Genomic DNA, 18697 nt, shown 5'->3' on the forward strand with positions numbered 1-18697 from the left:
ACAAACAATGTCCTTTCATACATCACTATTTTATTTTGATTATTTTATTTGGAAAAAATTACCTCTAACTAAAAAGCCTAATTTCTGCTATTCAGTACCTAAAAACTTTCACAGATGGTGCCAAATTGCAAAACGCTTAGCTATGTCTCTAATGCACCTCTGTAACTTTGCTCTGTTTCACTTTAGTGAAACAGGTAATGTACACATGATGATCTGTGGTTTTCTTCAGTTTTTGGTCTACTGCTGCATATTTTCAAAGGGGTTATATGCTACAAAAGACAAAAGAAATTTAGGCTTGGAAAAAAATCCTCCTGTTATTTTGACACAATGGCAATTTTGCTGTGATGCTTCTGTGCTGTGTGGCAGGCAATATGAAGTACCTAAACGCAGCACTCAGAAACAGAAAGTTAAACTTAAAGCACAGCTTTATTGCCGGGAAAAACTCTTCATAAGAAATAGACTTTTAAAAAAACAAACCAAAAACTAGAAACTAAACTGGGCACTGGAACCTGCAGACTAAGAAACTTGAGAAAGGAAACAAACCATGACCAGGACCTACAATATTTTCAGGAACATGAGAGGAGAAAACACAGCACGGCGCGACAACAAGCAGGGGAAGACTGAGGACTAAAATACACAGATAGGATCACGGGAGCATGGGGAACAGGACTAAACACAGCTGGGACAAATCAAACATAATGAGATAGGGGGGGGGGCAAAAATAGATACACTGACCAAGCGCACAAGACTGTCAAAGTGAAACAGGAAATACGACACGTACGCACAGACACAGACTCAGAGACATCAGAAACACTATGACATAGCTGACATGGTGACAGAGGGAACATCCACCAAGTTCCAAATTATTATGTAAGTGATCTTTTTCTCTGATTTTCCTAAACAGTCGATTCAAATGACAGTCAGCATAATTTTTGAGTCATCAACCATTAGAGTATAATTCAAATGTTACTGAACAAACCTCCCAATGAAAACAGTATGTTTTTCACAAATAAAAATCTTAAAACGCACTGTTCCAAATTATTACGCGCAACAGAGTTTCAAAACATTTTATAGGTTGTAGAGAATTGAAAATGGTCATTTGTTGAATTTGCAGCATTAGAAGATCATATTTACTGGAATCAAAAGCTATTTCAATCAAAAACATCTTAACAGGTCAAGTTACATATTAACGTAAAACCCCTTATTTGATAGTTTCACAATTCTTGCATCCATGGAACTTTTTTGGAGAGTTTCTCCTTGAATGTCTTTGCAGGATGTCAGAATAGCCTCACAGAGCTGCTGTTTGGATGTGAACTGCCCCCCACCGTCATACATCCTTTTGCTTGAGGATGCTCCCAAGGCTCTCAATAGGATTGAGGTTAGAGGAGGATGGGGTCCACACCATGAGTTTCTCTCCTTTTATGCCAATAGCAGCCAATGATGCAGATGCAGCATGAGATGGTACATTGTCTAGCATGAAGATGACTTTGTTGTGGGAAGCATGGTTCTTCTTTTTCTGCCATGGAAGAAAGTGGTCAGTCAGAAACTCCACATACTTCACAGAGGTCATTTTCACACCTTCAGGGACCCTAAAAGGGCCAACCAGTTCTCTCCCCATGATTCCGGCCCTAATCATGATCCCACCACCTCCTTGCTGACATCGCAGCCTTGTTGGGACATGGTGGCCGTACACCAACCATCCACCACTCCATCCATCTGGACCATCCAGGGTTGCACGGCACTCATCTGTTAGCAAGCCTGTTTGAAATTAGTCTTCCTGTAGTTCTGGGCCCACTGCAGCCATTTACAAAGCCAGGGACACTGTGCTGACCAACGCCGACTCTGCATTCACCAACGAGCTGAACCAGTTCTACACCTGTTTCGAGGTTAGCCAGGTGGCTAATGCTAACTACTGCCTGACAACTGAGGACAGTGACATCATAAGCGAGGGACCGGCGATCCGCATCGCAGAGCACAATGTCCGAGTGGCGCTGAGGAGAGTATGCACAAGGAAAACTGCAGGACCAGATGGCATCACTGGCCATCTGCTGTGGTGCTGTGCTAACCAGCTAGCAGGTGTGTTCACTTCAATTTTCAACGAGTCCCTGGCTAAGTCTGTGGTCCCCACATGCTTCAAGAGATCCACCATCATCCCTGCGCCCTCATTCCTGAATGACTACCGGCCAGTTGCACTGACCTCGGTGGTTATGAAGGTGTTCGAGAGGCTGTTGAAGAAAATCATCTCCAGTTCGCCCACCGACCCAACAGGTCCACAGAGGATGCCATCGCCCATGCCCTGCACACCACTCTCAGTCACGTGGACAAGAAACAGGGTAACTATGTGAGATTGCTGTTTGTTGCTCACAGTTCAGCTTTTAACACAATAGTGCCTGGCAGACTGTTCACAAAGCTGAGGGATCTAGGACAGCCGTCTGTGTGCGTGGGTGTTGGATTTCCTCGCTGGCAGAACTCAGGTGGTGAGGTTGGGTAGGTGCGTCTCCGACAGCATCACCATCAGCATGGAAGCACCACAGGGGTGTGTCCTCTCACCACTGCTCTACTCCCTCTACACTTCAGACTGTGTGGCCACCCATGGCTCCAATACCATTGTGTACCATGTTTACTTTAAGATTTGACAAGGCCAAAGGCAAACAGGAAGCAGGTGCATAGTATTTATTTACATTAGGGGGAAACTGGGCAGGAAGCAGACAAAGATGGCACTGGGGTCTAAGTGGGTTTGTGATTCAGAAGAAGACAGAGGTGGAGATACTTGGAACAAGACAAGGCTTTAGGTGGCCTTGGTGAAGAGTGGGCAGGCAGGTGAGTATCCCGTGACAAGATTCTTTCAAAGCAATGTGAGGAGCACGACCAGTGACTGGGAAATCCAAGAAGCTGAACAGGTAAGATTTCAGGTAGGACTGCAGAATATGAGGCCCAGAATTGAGGTACTGTGATCAGGCGGAGACCCATCACAACTGCGGCTCCCAAATACTCATCTTCTTGATGGAAAGCAACCTGCAGGTGTGAAAGGGTGAGGCCCAGGTAGTGACCCATCCAAGGGTCAGGAATGAAAGCTCCCTGAGTCATGTAAAGAGAAAAGGAAATTGCCAAACCAGGACAAGTTACCTTGTTTTGTGTTTTTTGTGAACATATAAAAAAAAAAATACTACAGCTTTTTTTTGTATGCGTGTCTTTTATCAAGAAGTCAAGATCAAAATCAAGAACGTATCATTTCAGGAAGAGAAGAAGTGTTCAAAGAAGAAAGACTGAACAGCACAATAAGACAACAGTTCTAGATCATCATAGTTCTAATGAAAAACATGTGAAACCTCTTCAGTTCTAATAGCAGCACAGACCTCTTCAGATCAACAGAGCAACAGTCTGTGTAACTTTGTTCACCAAATTTCATTAACTTTTTATGACAAGACAACAATATGCTACACTCCTGGTTTAATATTTATCTTGTTACAACTGAACAATTATTGAATGCTATTGCAATGGATTGATAGTACTTAGCTTTAAAGTTAAGTAATCATTGGTTTTGCATCTACTCTTGATGATGTCCAGGGGCTAGATTGGATGTTGGTGGTACCACTCATCTTCAGTGCCATGCACTCATGCCACCAAAAATAATCTTAACACAAAATAATAAAAGCTTCCTTTATGTAAATCAAACAAACCAACAAAAACAACTGACAGATGTACGGTGGTTAGCACTCATGGGAAGAAGGTCCTGGGTTTGTATAGAGCCTGGAGCCTTTCTGTGTTGAGTTTTCTTCATGTCTCCGTGGTTTGTCTCTGGGTATTCTGTTGTGGTATGATTGAGACACGGCGGATACATAGATTGTTAGTCAAACCCATCTTTATTCATTCCTCATGCATCACACCAGAACCTCCAACAACCCCTGCTTCCCCATGTTTTTAACACTGCAGGCGTGATTGCAGATGCCATGCAGGTGCGTCCACACGGCACCGCCTACCACGCCTCACCACATTTGTCTTCCTCTAACAGTCCAAAGAAATGCATGGGGTCAGGTTAATTGGTCATTTTAAATTGCTGACAAGTGTGAGTGTAGCCAAACTCCATTTATGTTGGAAGTGATAGCAGAGCTGAGTTTTAATTTTTCAGAAATCTCTCAGTCAGAACATGCTATATCATGTTTAGGTGGAAGCTAGCGAGCTAACTTCTTCTAACTCCGTTAAATTTAATAAATTCTGTTTTCATGAATGCCTGGATGTTAAACTTAATTGTTACAACTGGTAAAGCAGGAATGCTGATCATTTTATTAAAGATGAAAGAATTTAGACAGTTTTTAACTCTTAGTGAAGCTGCAGTGTTCGTTTGACGTTGAGACATGAAGAAGACGGAGGCCCTTTCTCAATTCGAAGTACGCAAGTACGTACTCGCGTTCTCGGCGAGACCGGACTTGCCGAGACCGCACGGGAGTACGGACTTGCCGAGAACGCGAGCACGGACTCGCGATTTGTATAATTGGAACACCAGCGTACTTGATGATGTCATAGGTCCGGAGTTTTTACTGCCGTACCTTCTTAATTTAACTGTGAGTAACATGTTATGAAGCTTAACTTTAATCACAGCCAAACCGATTTACTCAGGAACAAATAAAACACTGAAATAAACCAAACATTAACATTTAGAAGTGATGTAAGTTACTTATATACAGTGACGGGAATAACGGCGTTACAAGTAACGGCGTTACTAACGGCGTTACTTTTTTCAGTAACGAGTAATTTAACTAATTACTATTCCTATCATTACAACGCCGTTACAGTTACTAACAAGGAAACGCGGTCCGTTACTATTTTTCAACAAACAGACGGTTGAAGCTGTGTTCAGCTTACTGCATCTTATATCAGTTGCACGGAAGTAGCTGTAAGTAATCTGGGCGCTACAGCTTTAAGCAGCTGCGCGCTCCCGCGGACGGCAATCACAATCACTGTCTAGCACAACACCTGGAGCTAAGGGGCAAAACAATCACATGAGTGCTGCTGTTTGACTGAGGAAGAATAAAGTAGTCGTGGTAAGCCAATCACATGACCAAGATGACAAAGCAACAAGGTGATATATACCAGTTTATAAATTGTGTTGATAGGCCACGTAAAACCAGAGTCATGATAAACAATATATACGCGGCGTTTTTACCTCAATAGTTTCGTCACGTTTACTGTCTAAGGACAGCGCAGCGAGACCTCTCTGCTTATGAGCAAAACAAAAAAAAAACAGCAGAAGTTTTAGGAGTGACGGCGAGAGAGAGAGCAGAAAAAGAGAGAGAGCGAGTTTTGAGATGTGAGAGATTTGTGACGTTTAGCGTGTTTGGAGTGTGTAGTTAATGTGTTGTCTTGTGTAGTTAGTGTGTAGTGTTGTGGATAGTTTTGTGTTGTGTGTCAGAACAATGAGGCGACTGCTGTCTCCAGGTAGAAACAGGAGTGATACACCTGCTGCTGTCAGACCTGCAGGTATCAGGCTGTGATGTTTCCTTTATAGTGGACAGAAATATTTGGAGTGGCACAAATAATTTGTGTGGCATCTTATTGAAGAACAGCTGATTGTTCTGTAAATAGTTTGAAATGGTTATTTAAAAAAAGGGTAAAAGTAATCTTGTGCATAGGATTTTAAAATTGACAATTTATAGTTGCATTTAAAGTTATGAAATATGATTCATTAAAGATGTTTGTGGTTGTTACAGTAAAAAATATAACTTTTTCTACTCTGATTTTATGGTTTTTGTCTGATTTTAGATCAATTGTGTTAATACAGTATGTCAAAATGAAAACATGACTGTAAATTCAGACACGTGAGGTTGTGCTGAAAAGGATGATACCAAACAAGGCAAAGTAAATAGTTTTCAAAGGTAAAATGTGGAGGGAAAATCAAAAGTAGTTAAAATGGCCAGTTATACCCTGGACCCCAGAGGGTTAAACTTTTTTTTAAAGTAACGCAATAGTTACTTTTCAAGTAATTAATTACTTTTAGAATATTGTAACTCAGTTACTAACTCAGTTACTTTTTTGAAATAGTAACTAATAACTATAATTGAATTACTTTTTCAAAGTAACTTGCCCAACACTGCTTATATATCATGTTTAACCTCAGTAGTGAAATCTCTATTAATAAAAATAGTGTACATGTATGTCTTAATAAAAACAAGCAGGTGAGATGTTAGAACGCTTTTATTTTTATATTAGTGGACACTCAATACAATAGACAGCTGTTGGGGTTTGGGGTTTGTTTAACCTGAGTAGCGAAAAGACCCCGGGGGGGTTGAAAACAATGTGCCGGGAGTCCGCTGTTCTCGCCGGCTCTAGTGATCCTCGATCTTGCTGTCTGCTATGGAGCTGGCGGGTCACAGACGTCTCCGAAAACATCGGAGCACGTTTGGAAATATATGATATCTTGATAAATCAAGCAGATATTTGAAGCTTACACAGCTACATTCTCGCTTGAAAATAACTTAAAAGTTTATCTTGTGACCCAGAAAGAGTAATATTTAAAAGTTTTTAGCCCCGCTCGTCCGCCATTACCACGTTTGAGCTTTGGACGAAATGCATTCTGGGATATTTAGCTGTACCAAGTCCACACAAGTCACCACCGATGCATGCTCGATAAAACAGGCGGAGCGAGAACACATCCGGGACTTTTTCACGTTCTCGGCTTGATGCGTACTTTGAATTGGAACAGTACTTGGTCTCCGACTGATGACGTATCACGAGTACACGAGAACGCAAGTACGCACAAGTACGCATATTGAGAAAGGCCCGGAGTTTAGGACCCAGATTACTCAGCAAGACTCATGACTACGGTAGCTGTAATGCTCCGGCAATCCATGAAGCGATGCGGCTTCGTAGCTTACCAAAGTCGTACTAAAACATTTTTGACAGATTTTTGAGCGCCATGTACCACATAAAATTGGTTCAAGGTCAGTAAGCACAACCAGAATACATACATAAGGTGCACTGGATTATGAGGCGCACTAATGCACTAATATGAAAGTGAAAGCATATGCCTTATAGTGTGGAAAATACGGTACTATCTTGAGAGTAAGCAAGCAAGCAAGCAAGCAATTTATTTATATAGCACTTTCGGATCAGCCCCCAGCTGAACACAAAGTGCTGTACACTTGACATGCCAGAGTGATACATTGAACATGTTAAAAAATAAGAAAAATAATAATATTACCAAAAAAAAAAAAATAAAATAATAATAATATATATAATAATTATATATATATATATATATATATATATATATATATATATATATATATATAAAAAATGATTATTAAAATGACATTAAAATAAATAAAATTAGCACAAATAGCAAAGACAATAATAAAATAGTATAAAAAATGATGATGAGAATTACATTTAAAACAATAAAATCAGCACATTAGATCAAAACAATAAAATCAATAAAATTGGGTCAGACTGTGTCATATGCCAAGGAATAAAAATGGGTTTTAAGATGTGTTTTAAAAGTGGACAGTGAAGGGGCCTCTCTAATGTGCTGGGGCAGACTGTTCCACAGATTAGGAGCAGCAATAGAGAAGGCCCTGTCCCCTCTGAGCTTCCTCTTGGACCTGGGTACCTCCAGGAGCAGCTTGTCAGCTGACCTGAGAGACCTGGGGGGTGAGTAAGGATGGAGAAGCTCAGAGAGGTAAGTTGGGGCAAGACCGTTTAAACATTTAAACACAAACATGAGAATTTTAAAATGAACTCTAAGATATACAGGCAGCCAATGGAGTGAAGCCAGGATGGGAGTTATGTGCTCTCTTTTACGAGTTTTGGTTAAAAGTCGTGCAGCAGAATTCTGGACCAGCTGCAGACGAGAGAGAAGATGCTGACTAACTCCACAATACAGAGCATTACAGTAATCTAGACGACATGAAATAAAAGCATGGATTACCGTTTCAAGATGCTGCCTGGATAAAACAGGTCTTATCTTTGCCAAGCGCCTTAAATGGTAAAAACTGGACTTGACAGTAGCCCTAATTTGACTGTCTAATTTAAAATCACTGTCCATCTTAAAACCCAGGTTTGTAACAACAGATTTAAAATACTCTGCCAGGGGTCCCAAATCAATAGCAGAGGGTTCACAAGGTCCACTAGGACCAAACAGAATCACCTCAGTTTTGCTTGAATTACACCTTAGAAAGTTTAGGGACATCCAAGATTTAATGTCTTCTAGACATGCTAGAAGTGGCTTAATAGAGAAGGCCTCTTTCTGCTTCAGAGGCAAATAAATCTGACAGTCGTCAGCATAGCAGTGGAAGGATATTCCATGCCTTCTGAGGATGGTTCCCAGGGGCTGTAAGTATAATGAAAAAAGCAGAGGCCCTAAAATTGAGCCCTGCGGGACCCCAGACTGAAAAGTGGCAGAGGAAGACTCATACCCTAAAAAGTTAACACTAAAAGTTCTGTCACAAAGATAAGACCTAAACCATTTCAAAGCAGTACCACGAATGCCTGCAAGATGGTGCAAGCGAGACAGTAAAATGTTGTGGTCTACAGTGTCAAAGGCAGCTGTTAGGTCAAGGAGGACAAGAACAACATGATTACCAGAGTCACAGGTAAGGAGGATATCATTAAAAACCTTTAAGAGTGCTGACTCCGTGCTATGAAAGTTTTTAAAACCTGATTGAAAGACCTCCAGGATACCATTCTCATTTAAAAAATCCATCAATTGGCAATGTACAATTTTCTCTAAGATTTTAGACATAAAGGACAACTTGGAGAGAGGCCTGTAGTTAGCCAACACAGTGTGGTCCAGGGCAGGTTTCTTAAGCAAGGGTTGTACTACCGCATGCTTAAAATTAGCAGGGACTACACCAGATATTAAACTGCTGTTTATAACAGTAAGAACAGCCTGACCTATGCTAGGAAAAATCTCCTTAAAAAATTGTGGTGGGACAGGATCATTTGGGGAACCAGAGGGCCTCAGGTGGCCGACCACATCCTCTAAATAAGAAAGAGACACAGGCTCAAACTGGTTAAAAACAGCAGAGCAAGGGATCGAAACAGAGGGGTCAGACTCAGGGGAAGAAATGAGAGCCCGCGTGGTTGCAACCTTCTCAATGAAAAAACACATAAAATCATTTGACAGTTTATGAGAGGCCTCCAAACAGCCACTTTGTGGAGCATTTAAGACTGAGTCAATAGATTTAAATAACACACGTGGATTGTGACTGTTGGAGGAAATGATCTTAGAGAAATATTTTCTTTTAGCCTCTTTGACTGTATCCTGATAGAGGCGCCAGCAGTCCTTTAGGATTTGAAGAGACACCTGCAGTTTGTCCCTCTTCCATCTGCGTTCAGCTCTACGACACTCCCTCTTCACAGCCCGAGTGGCGTCATTAAACCAAGGGTCAGTTTTAGCCTTGGGCTTCCTGGTTTTTAATGGTGCCACAGAGTCCAGAATAGTAAGGCAAGAATATTGAAACCAGGAGCTGAGGTTCTCTGTGTCCAAGGGAGTACGATCGGCGGGGATAGAAAGCTGGTCAAAAGCAGTTGAGAACTGGGCAGCAGTGGAAGGGTTAATAATCCGACAGCGGCGAATAGGAGCGCTGGTTTGAACTGTAGTGCGTGAAAACACAGCATCAAATAATACAGCCATATGGTCAGAGAAAGCAGTGTCAGTCACTTCCACGTTAGACACAGGTAGACTGTGTGACAAGACCAGGTCTAGTGTGTGTCCATGTTCATGTGTGGGACCAGGTACGGACTGGACCAGATTAAAAGAGTCAATGAGACTTAAAAATTCCTTCACCAGAGGTTTGTCAGGGCAGCAGACATGGATATTAAAATCTCCCACAATAAGAACATGATCGTAGTTGGGCATAATCCCAGCTAGAAATTCTGAAAAGTCATTTATGAAATTCTTATTGTATTTAGGGGGACGATAAATAACAGCAAAGAGCACAGAGTTAGAGCGATTAACTTCAAAACACGTGAGCTCAAAGCTGGAAAACGAGGGCTGTAAAACACACTGTTTACATTTAAAATCCTTTTTAAAAACAACTGCCGTACCTCCTCCTCTCCCTGATGTCCTTGGTGTGTTAAAATAGGAACAACCCGCTGGTAAAAGTTCAGATAAAGTACTGGACTCACCAGTATTAAGCCAAGTCTCCGTGACACACATGAAGTCTAGTTTCCAGGAGATGAATGACTCATTCAGAATAAAAGATTTGTTCACCAGCGATCTGGCGTTTACCAGCCCAATCCTGACAGGAGCCGGGGATGAGGTATAAGCCCCAGCGGCACAGGGAGTCCGACACAGCGGCCTCAGATTGCGGAGGTTCGCCCGGCGCACGTTGAGCCGAGGAGGACAGGGGTCACGGAGGAGCGGCGCGTCATCCTGGCAGACCACGGGGATGAGGCAGGAATCCACGGGGTCCAGGAAACGTCGGTGCACAAAAACTCCAGGAAATAATCTCTGTATTCCTTTGACGGTAGTGGGATGGTGCGCTAAAGAGATCTTGAGTTTAACCAGCCGACCACTGCGCCTACCCCGACGTCTTCGCCGGGGAGGTAGCATGGCTGCACGGCATAGGCAAGTTGGGATATGAGACAGCAGCGGACACCATGAATTCTGACCTCCGTTAGAAAATGCAGCTGTGTTTTGTCCAGAACATCGGAGGTTCAGAAGCGATTGGCGATCGTACACCAGTAATGACCCGATTTCTTGAGTGACACACGACAGGAGCAATATAAAAACAAACAAAACTGACAGCGACAGACGAGCAGCCACGTACACCGGCGCCATCTTGAGGTTTGTTAGACAAGGTCTCATATGGACCTATGAGGGTGCAGAAAGCCAGTGACTGAGTCCAGAAGAAGGTGCTGTTGCTTATTAGCTCTGGTGCGCCACTCAACATTTTATTCTCTATAAGAAAAAATTGTGCTCCACAAAAGAGTAAACATACAACAGTACAAACACATCTTATCTTAGCTGCAATAGTTTGCTGGCTATGCAAGTCACTATAGGTATACGCTGTAAGTATTTTCTCTAAGACCTTGTCACGGCATAATAATGCAGTGTATCTGATGTTAACTTTTTTGCTTTCCTAGGTGTGTTGCCATCCTCAGCATCCATCTTTAACTTCCCTGCCCCCACCATTGACTGTGTTGAAGCTCATCGTGTGTGCTCCGTTGAACCCACGTGCGAGGCATTGTATCGAGGCTTGGAGCTATGTGCAGAAGATGCAGCGGTGTCCCCGCAGGCAGAACAGTTGGCATCTGAGTGCATGGAGAGACGGGATGCCCTGCTAGCCAAACACCCCTCTCTACTGACCTGCAAATGTCAGCGTGGTTTCCGTAAGGAGGAGCTGTGTCTGCGCATATACTGGAGGGTTCGCCTGCTGCCAGGTCAGTGTGGTTGGATCGTGTTGGAGGTGTATATCTAAAACTCAACTAAACTCTTTGGACAGCATAAGGTTTAAAGTTAGGGGTGTGGTCATTTCAGTTTAAATGTATGCTGACTAATCCAGCTGTAGCTGATAGTGTTGAGCAATACTATCAATATTTCGGTATCAATACCAAGCAAATACAGGGTCAGTACTGCAGATACCAACAGCGATACTTATAGTTTAGAGGAGAAGATTTATGAGACGAATCATTACCACTTTGCAAATTCTGAATATAATTTAATGACCTGAATGTATTTTAAATAATTTACACGTTAAAAAAATACCTTTTAGCTTTTCAAATATTTTGGGTTTTTCTGAGATCTGGAACTTAAAATGACTTGGTGTTATACCAGTTTAAATGTATTTTATAAATAAGATAAACAGTCAACATAAAGGGTTAATATATTCAGACATGTTTCATGATTCATGTTTGAGGTATATATTTTCAAATCCAATAAATTAATTTTATTAGATTTAATAAAAAAAATATAAGGAGCCAGCTGAGGTGGTTCAGGTATCTGATAAGGATGCCTCCTGGGCTCCTCTTGGGTGAGGTGTTCCGGGCATGTCCCACCGGGAGGAGGCCCTGGGGCAGACCCAAGACGCGCTGGAATAAAGTAACTTATTTAACACAATTCAGTGGGCTGAATATATAATTTAAATGTCTGAACATAGGGCACCATGGTGGTGCGGTGTCTAGCACTGTTGCTCACAGCAATGGTCCTGAGTAGAGGTAGAGCAGGTCATCTACTGATTGGAAGGTTGGTGGTTTGATCCCTGGCTCCCCCAGTCTGCATGGGGGAGCCAGGTATCCTTGGGGAAGACATTAACCCCAAGTTGCTCTTTGATGTATCCATCGGAATGCATCAGAAATGAATGCGTGTGAATGTTAGCTAGTAAGCCCTTAAAGCATAGAAGAAAGTGCTTGTGTGAGTGTGGCATGTCGCATAAAGCGTGATGAGTGCTCTGGGAGAGTAAAAAAGTGCTATAAAAGCATCAGTCCATTTACTAAGAGATTACTTTGACCACTACATGAGCTACCTGGTATTTCTTTGCATTTCTGGAAGGACTGGAACAGTGGCATCTGTCTCTACGCTGGCGGTCGGGGTCTGTCTGTGGAATTTCTTGTTGTTTATTATCCTGCTGTTTCCAAGAAAAAGCTTTTATTTTTTTTCCTGGCCTTTCATGTATTTATATAGGTTTGTGGTGTTGCCACAGTAAAGAATTGCCTCTGCATGCACATTACTGTTTGCAATGTTTTCATTCACATTCATTAAATATAGTATGTACTGTTTTGAAGGCTATCTTTATACTTCAAAAGTCTCAAGGATATTTAAAGCTTGTGCTTTATTATTTTTGTATGACATATATATTAGGTATAGTGGAGGCATGCCAGTGTGGAAGGCAAATGTGATATAGTAGCTACTATTATATCACATTCGCTACACATATTGTATGTAATGATTGAATCTACATTGTAGGTATAATTGTCAGATATTACAGCGTTTTCAATATATCTGTGTGTGGTGGAGTCTACTCATCAACATTATGCCTCAAGATTTTATGCTCACTAACCAAATAACAGCACCTGTTGCATCCTTGTTTCTGGCAGGTTACATAGAAGATCATTAGCAGGAGCATTTTGACACACTGTTGATACTTTTTTTCTTTTTTTACACAGGCAACCATATGCATCTATGTACTTTCTTATGTTATAAAAAGACTTTCTAGTGACTACTCTATATTCAATCATTGCTAATTTTAGCCCTTTTATTCAAGACAGAATCTCTTTTTTAACCAACAAACTTGTCATAATCCCAAACCAGCCCTGTGTACAAATGAAGCCCTGCTAAAGACTCCTCAGTCTGAACACACACAATCACAGGAGTCTATCTTCTGTGCTGGTGGGATTTGTGCATCAGTAAGTGAGCTAACACAAGCCTACGGACTCCACCTCCCCTGTGGCCTATTAGTCAGTGGAGCATTAGTGTAATTACACACTCTTCAGTTCCCTATGCTACTAGGCTGCTCTAGCATGTCATTACCATAAATATATAGCCTGGAAAAGGATTTACATACATAAACACTTTACATGCCATTACATTTTTGATTGAACTTGTACTTTGGAATGCGCTTAAATAATTTGCAGGAACAAGCGCCTGGTCCACTAGTCAATTACAGCTCTGCTAATGGCTTTTACAAGTGGACAGAAGTAGCTTTTAATAACATGGGCTCATGATCACTTTGGATGTGGTATCCTGTCAGTCATACCTTGTCATTTATTTTGTCCGTATTGATGAGATTTTATATGACAGAGGGATGTGTTATTGACTGATTTCAATGAAAGGTTAAGTGTACAATATGATTTGCAATTCAGTACAAGAAACATCAAGAAGACTAAAAGAGCAGTAATATGATGAAGGGAAATGACTTTCGTGGTTGTGCTTCTATAGTTGTTAAAATAATGGATGCATAGACCACACATGTTGAGTGATGTGTTGTACGTGGGGTAAGACGAGAAGACCAATTAGTATATGTGTCAACCCTAAAGGGACATCTGAGGTGTCATCACTAAATATGTTGGTGACTCTGACTGCTCAGCAGGGCACACAGTCTCCTTGGGCTTGCACAGTTCCTGTAGAGGAACCATTCGAAGTCTCTGAGCTTGCCATAGCAAAGTAGGTAGAGGGTCAGCAGATGTGACCACTCAAAACAAACACACAAACAAAAAAACCCAACTAAGAATTTTACCTCAGTTACCTTCAATGTTAATGTCAAATCATTTCAAGTTTCCACAATATTCAAATTTCTCAATGAACCACCTATGTCTTTATAAAATATTATAATTCATTTTAAATTATATACATCACATTATATTATATATTACATTATATTATATAATCTTTCACCACCTGTTGTGTTTGTTGCCACAGGAATTATTCAATTTTAGTTTTATTTATACAGCGCCAAATCACAACAACAGTCCCCTCAAGGCGCTTTATATTGTAAGGTAGAGCCTACATACAGAGAAAAGCCCAACAACCATAGCACTAGCCCTAGCACTTTGGCGACGGTGGGAAGGGAAAAACTCCCTTTTAACAGGAAGAAACCTCCGGCAGAACCAGGCTCAGGGAGGGGCGGGGCCATCTGCTGTGATTGGTTGGGGTGAGAGAAGGAAGACAGGATAAAGACATGCCGTGGAAGAGAGACAGAGATTAACAAAAAATGCTAAATTCAGAAAACTCAGTCTTAATACCAAAAGGTTCAGTAACACAAACTTTAGTCTTGGTACAGCATGGTACAGCAGGGAAGTTCTGCGAGTAGGCACATTGAACCCAGTCTTTATATTAACAGGCTCAAGATTTGAAAATTCACTTTTTATATCTGCTGCTCAGAAAAGTAAATGGACTGGTTCTTATTTAGCGCTTTTCTTCTCTATCTGACCACTCAAAGCACTTTACTTGTACATTACCCCATGGATGACTGAAATATGTCCAAAGTACGCTGTTTCTAAGTGGTTCCTATCTAACATTCACATGCATTCATACTCTGATGGATGCATTGGAGAGCAGCATGGTTAGTAATTTACCCAAGGACACTTGGCATGCAGACTGGAGCATACTGGGATCGAACCACCAAGCTTACTGAAGACTCATAAACAGAAAGCTCAGCATCTTTAGCACCTTGATGTCCTCAGACTTAGGTGAAGAGGCAGGTTCTGACCAGGGTGAGAAGCAGAGATGACAGTAGCCCTCTTCCGCCTGAAAAGGCGAAATAGCAAAGGATTGGCGATGTCCCGTCTGCATCAGGATGAGGAGCCCTGATGCAGATGGGCAGTTTTTCTTATGATTGGCTGGGTAGCAAAGTGTCTGTGAGCCACAGAGCCAGGTCCAAAACATGGTGAGAAGCATACTGTGGTAATAGGGCTTAGATGCAGGTGTGCTGATACAGCAACAGGAACATTAGAGGCATGGCTTTGAGTGTGAACTTAGACCTATGAGGAAATTCAGATTTCAATTTCTTTAGCTGCATTTCCATGACAGTTTTTCAGTGACATATGTCCAAAATTGTTGGGGACAAGCATTTCTAGAATTTTGCCTTCTGGTATGTCTGTGTTTCTTGAAGTTTCTTAGAGACGTTTCACCTCTCATCCTAGAAGGCTCTTAAGTTCTAAAACCAATCGATCACTCATGTGAAGCACATAGTCAATCACAACACATAAAAATGAATAATAAACAGAACTGTCATCTATCATGTATCATACAGTCTGAATGCTGTCAGGATGCGATAGCACTGTGGCTCTAACAGTCTCGTGCCAGGAGTAAGAGGTGTTGTCGATAATGGACATTAGCTCAGCTAACATCCTCCCCCACACATCTGCTATTAGGGGTTTTGGGAACTGGCCAGACACAGCTGCCCTTCTGCACCAGTCTTCTTCTCTCAGTCAGGAGCCTCACAAGCCTTTTCCTTTACCCCTCTGTGCTGCCACTTGCCCAGCAGGCAACCAGATAAAAGATTGCCATCAAAATCTTTTGGGGTGTGCAAAACATTACTGAAGACTTGTTATGACACAGTGAACTGCCCAGTAGATTGAGCCAGCTTTGGTCCCTCTTGTACAGAGCTTGAGTGTCATGTGACCAGTGCAGTTCACTGTTAAGGTGAACACCCAGGAATTCATACCTGTTCATGACCTTGATGTCCAAACCATGGATGTTCACCAGTGTGATAGGTGTTGGTTTTCTCTGGAAGTTGACCACTTCTCTGAATCGAATCGTTGTTGTCCTGGGCGCCTGTCCCCAATTCCCTCTCCAGACATCCCTGCTTTTTGTTCTGAGATTGAGTCTTAATTCACTGTCAGATGATCTCTATAGATTCTAGAGGGTTGCTTTAGGCTCTTCTTGTTTGTGTTTTTCTTTTTCTTCACCCAAACTAAAATACATAGTTTAGGTAAAGTTTGGATACAGCAATTAAACCATGTGGATTGGTCTCCACATGTCCTCTGCCAGAATGTCTGAACAATTATATAGCATGCATATAGTAATCAGCAGAGATTCCTGTCCAGTGGGTTGTGTTTGAGTGTGTAAAGCCTATTTGTGTTCAGTACAGAGTTTTGTATTGTATAAGCTGTCAGTTGGGGCTTTTAGTCATTTTGAAGGTTTTATTTTTGTTTGATGGTTATATATTTTGATAAAAGTTCTTAGAATAAAATAATAAAGTTTCTGTCTTCAATAACATATTCTAGATTTTTTATCCTCTTTGTTTGTTTGTTTTATGATACAAATGTCAGATGTTTGTCTGTCTTACTACACTGTATTGCCAAAAGTATTCGTTCGTCTACCTTTACATGCATATGAACTCAAGTTACCTATTCTTACATGTTCAATTAAAGCCTTATCTTTCTATGTGAACATACACAGAGCCTCAGCTAGAAAGCCTGGGTTAACAGATAAAGCTGACAGCCACTGTTGTGATACCCGTTATTTTCAGCTGGGGTATTAGCTTTTATCGGGTAGGACTTACCAATCCAAATGGACTCATATCTCTTGCCTCCTCGTGATGTTAGCGTGTACTTCTATGCTTGCAGCTCTGTAACAGCTCACCATTCAGTCCACCAAAAGTTCTTTATAGTTGAGCCCATGGAGCAGACAAGCAATCTGTGCTAGCTGCTTAGGCCTCACCTGGAAACAGTCCTCCACTGCAGTACAGTTCTCTGTAGTGTGACTTAACAAACTTTCACACACACTGATAATTGCTATTAATCTCTCTGTTGCAAGTTACCCCTCTTACAGTTTTTGCCCTTTGCTTGAACACATTTTGCAAAATTGCGCTCATTGTGCCAAAACTCTAAACAGAAGTAAACATGACACAACACTGGGAAATATACCAGTCACATCTGTGCCAAATTGAAACTCTACTCTCAAAACCTAAACTCTGCTATCAAAACCTAACATTCCTTTGTCAAAATGTAACTCTGCTGACAAAATGACACATACTTGCATCATATGCAAACACTGTCAGATCAGGGGGAACACACTAGTCTACTTTATATAAAACACTGCAGTCTTTGATTTTCATTGTTTATTCAGAAGGCATATTTTCAGGAGACACATTTTCAAACAACCAAAAAAGCAAAGAGGCCTACTCAATATTGTACATTGCAGCACTGTACATTGCAGTACCATGAATTCAGATAAAGCAAAAAAAAAAAACCATAATACAGTAATAGAAAAAACACTATACTGTAAACACAAAAAATCATGACAATTGTGCATACGTGGGCTCATGGATCCCGCCGTCTGTTGGGGTCTGGCCACAGGACCTCATCGACATCGCAAGCAATGTCTTCTCCCGCTATACACCGGGGAAAATATCCCCTTGCATGTCGAAACCATCCATGGATTGCTGTCACCTGAATGTCGCCGCAGGCCTGTTCCATTGCCTGCAGAAGAGGCATGCGGGTATGTGGTTGGCGGTCATATACACGCCATCTCCAAGCCAAAAAAATTTCCTCTATAGGGTTTAAAAATGGTGAGTAAGGGGGCAAGTATACCACTTCAAGTTGATTGTGGTTGGAGAACCAGGCCTGGACCAGAGCAGCCCGATGGAAACTGACATTATCCCATATCACCACAAACCTGGGCTGATCTGGTCTGTCCTGTACAACTATATTATGGAGAGCATCTAGAAATGTGAGTATATGTTGGCTATTGTATGGACCTAGTTTTGCATGATGATGCAGAAGCCCTCGAAGGCTTATGGCGGCACACAATGTGATATTTCCCCCGCGCTGCCCTGGGACGTGCACAATTGCCCTTTGGCCAATTACATTACGACCCCGTCGTCTTGTTTTGCACAGGTCGAATCCAGCTTCATCAATGAAAATGAATTCATGAGGCTGTGCAGCTCCATCCATGGCCAAGATTCTCTGTAAAAAAAAAAAAGAGAACATATTACTGTACTACAGTGCTACACATACAGAACCCTCACCCCATCACACAGGTACCTGTGTAGCTCTCAGAATGGATCCATGTGGTACTGATATGGTACATATTCAGCTGCTACTGGATTTCACCAATACTGTATTGTAAATGTAAAGGACAGTTACACTTACCCGTACATATTCAGCTCGAAGTCCTTTGACCCTGTCACTGTTCCTCTCAAATGGGACTCTGTAGAGCTGCTTCATGGTGATGCTGTGTTTTCCCAAGATGCGTCTGATGGTGGTGATGCTCACATGGTTTATGTTGTTGAACACTTGCCTGTCTGCAAGTATT

The 18697-nt window shown here is 41.7% G+C and overlaps 1 protein-coding gene across 1 annotated transcript in view; it reads left to right on the top strand.

The window, feature by feature from the left end:
• Positions 1-18697, top strand: part of gfra3 (GDNF family receptor alpha 3) — a 103407-nt gene that overhangs the window by 51084 nt on the left and 33626 nt on the right. Inside the window, exon 2 of the mRNA XM_063498742.1 lies at positions 11086-11382. Coding sequence (XP_063354812.1) covers positions 11086-11382 — 297 coding nt within the window. The remainder of the gene's footprint in view (positions 1-11085; positions 11383-18697) is intronic.

This window comes from Pelmatolapia mariae, linkage group LG2, assembly GCF_036321145.2.
Source record: "Pelmatolapia mariae isolate MD_Pm_ZW linkage group LG2, Pm_UMD_F_2, whole genome shotgun sequence".
Classification (NCBI taxonomy): domain Eukaryota; kingdom Metazoa; phylum Chordata; class Actinopteri; order Cichliformes; family Cichlidae; genus Pelmatolapia; species Pelmatolapia mariae.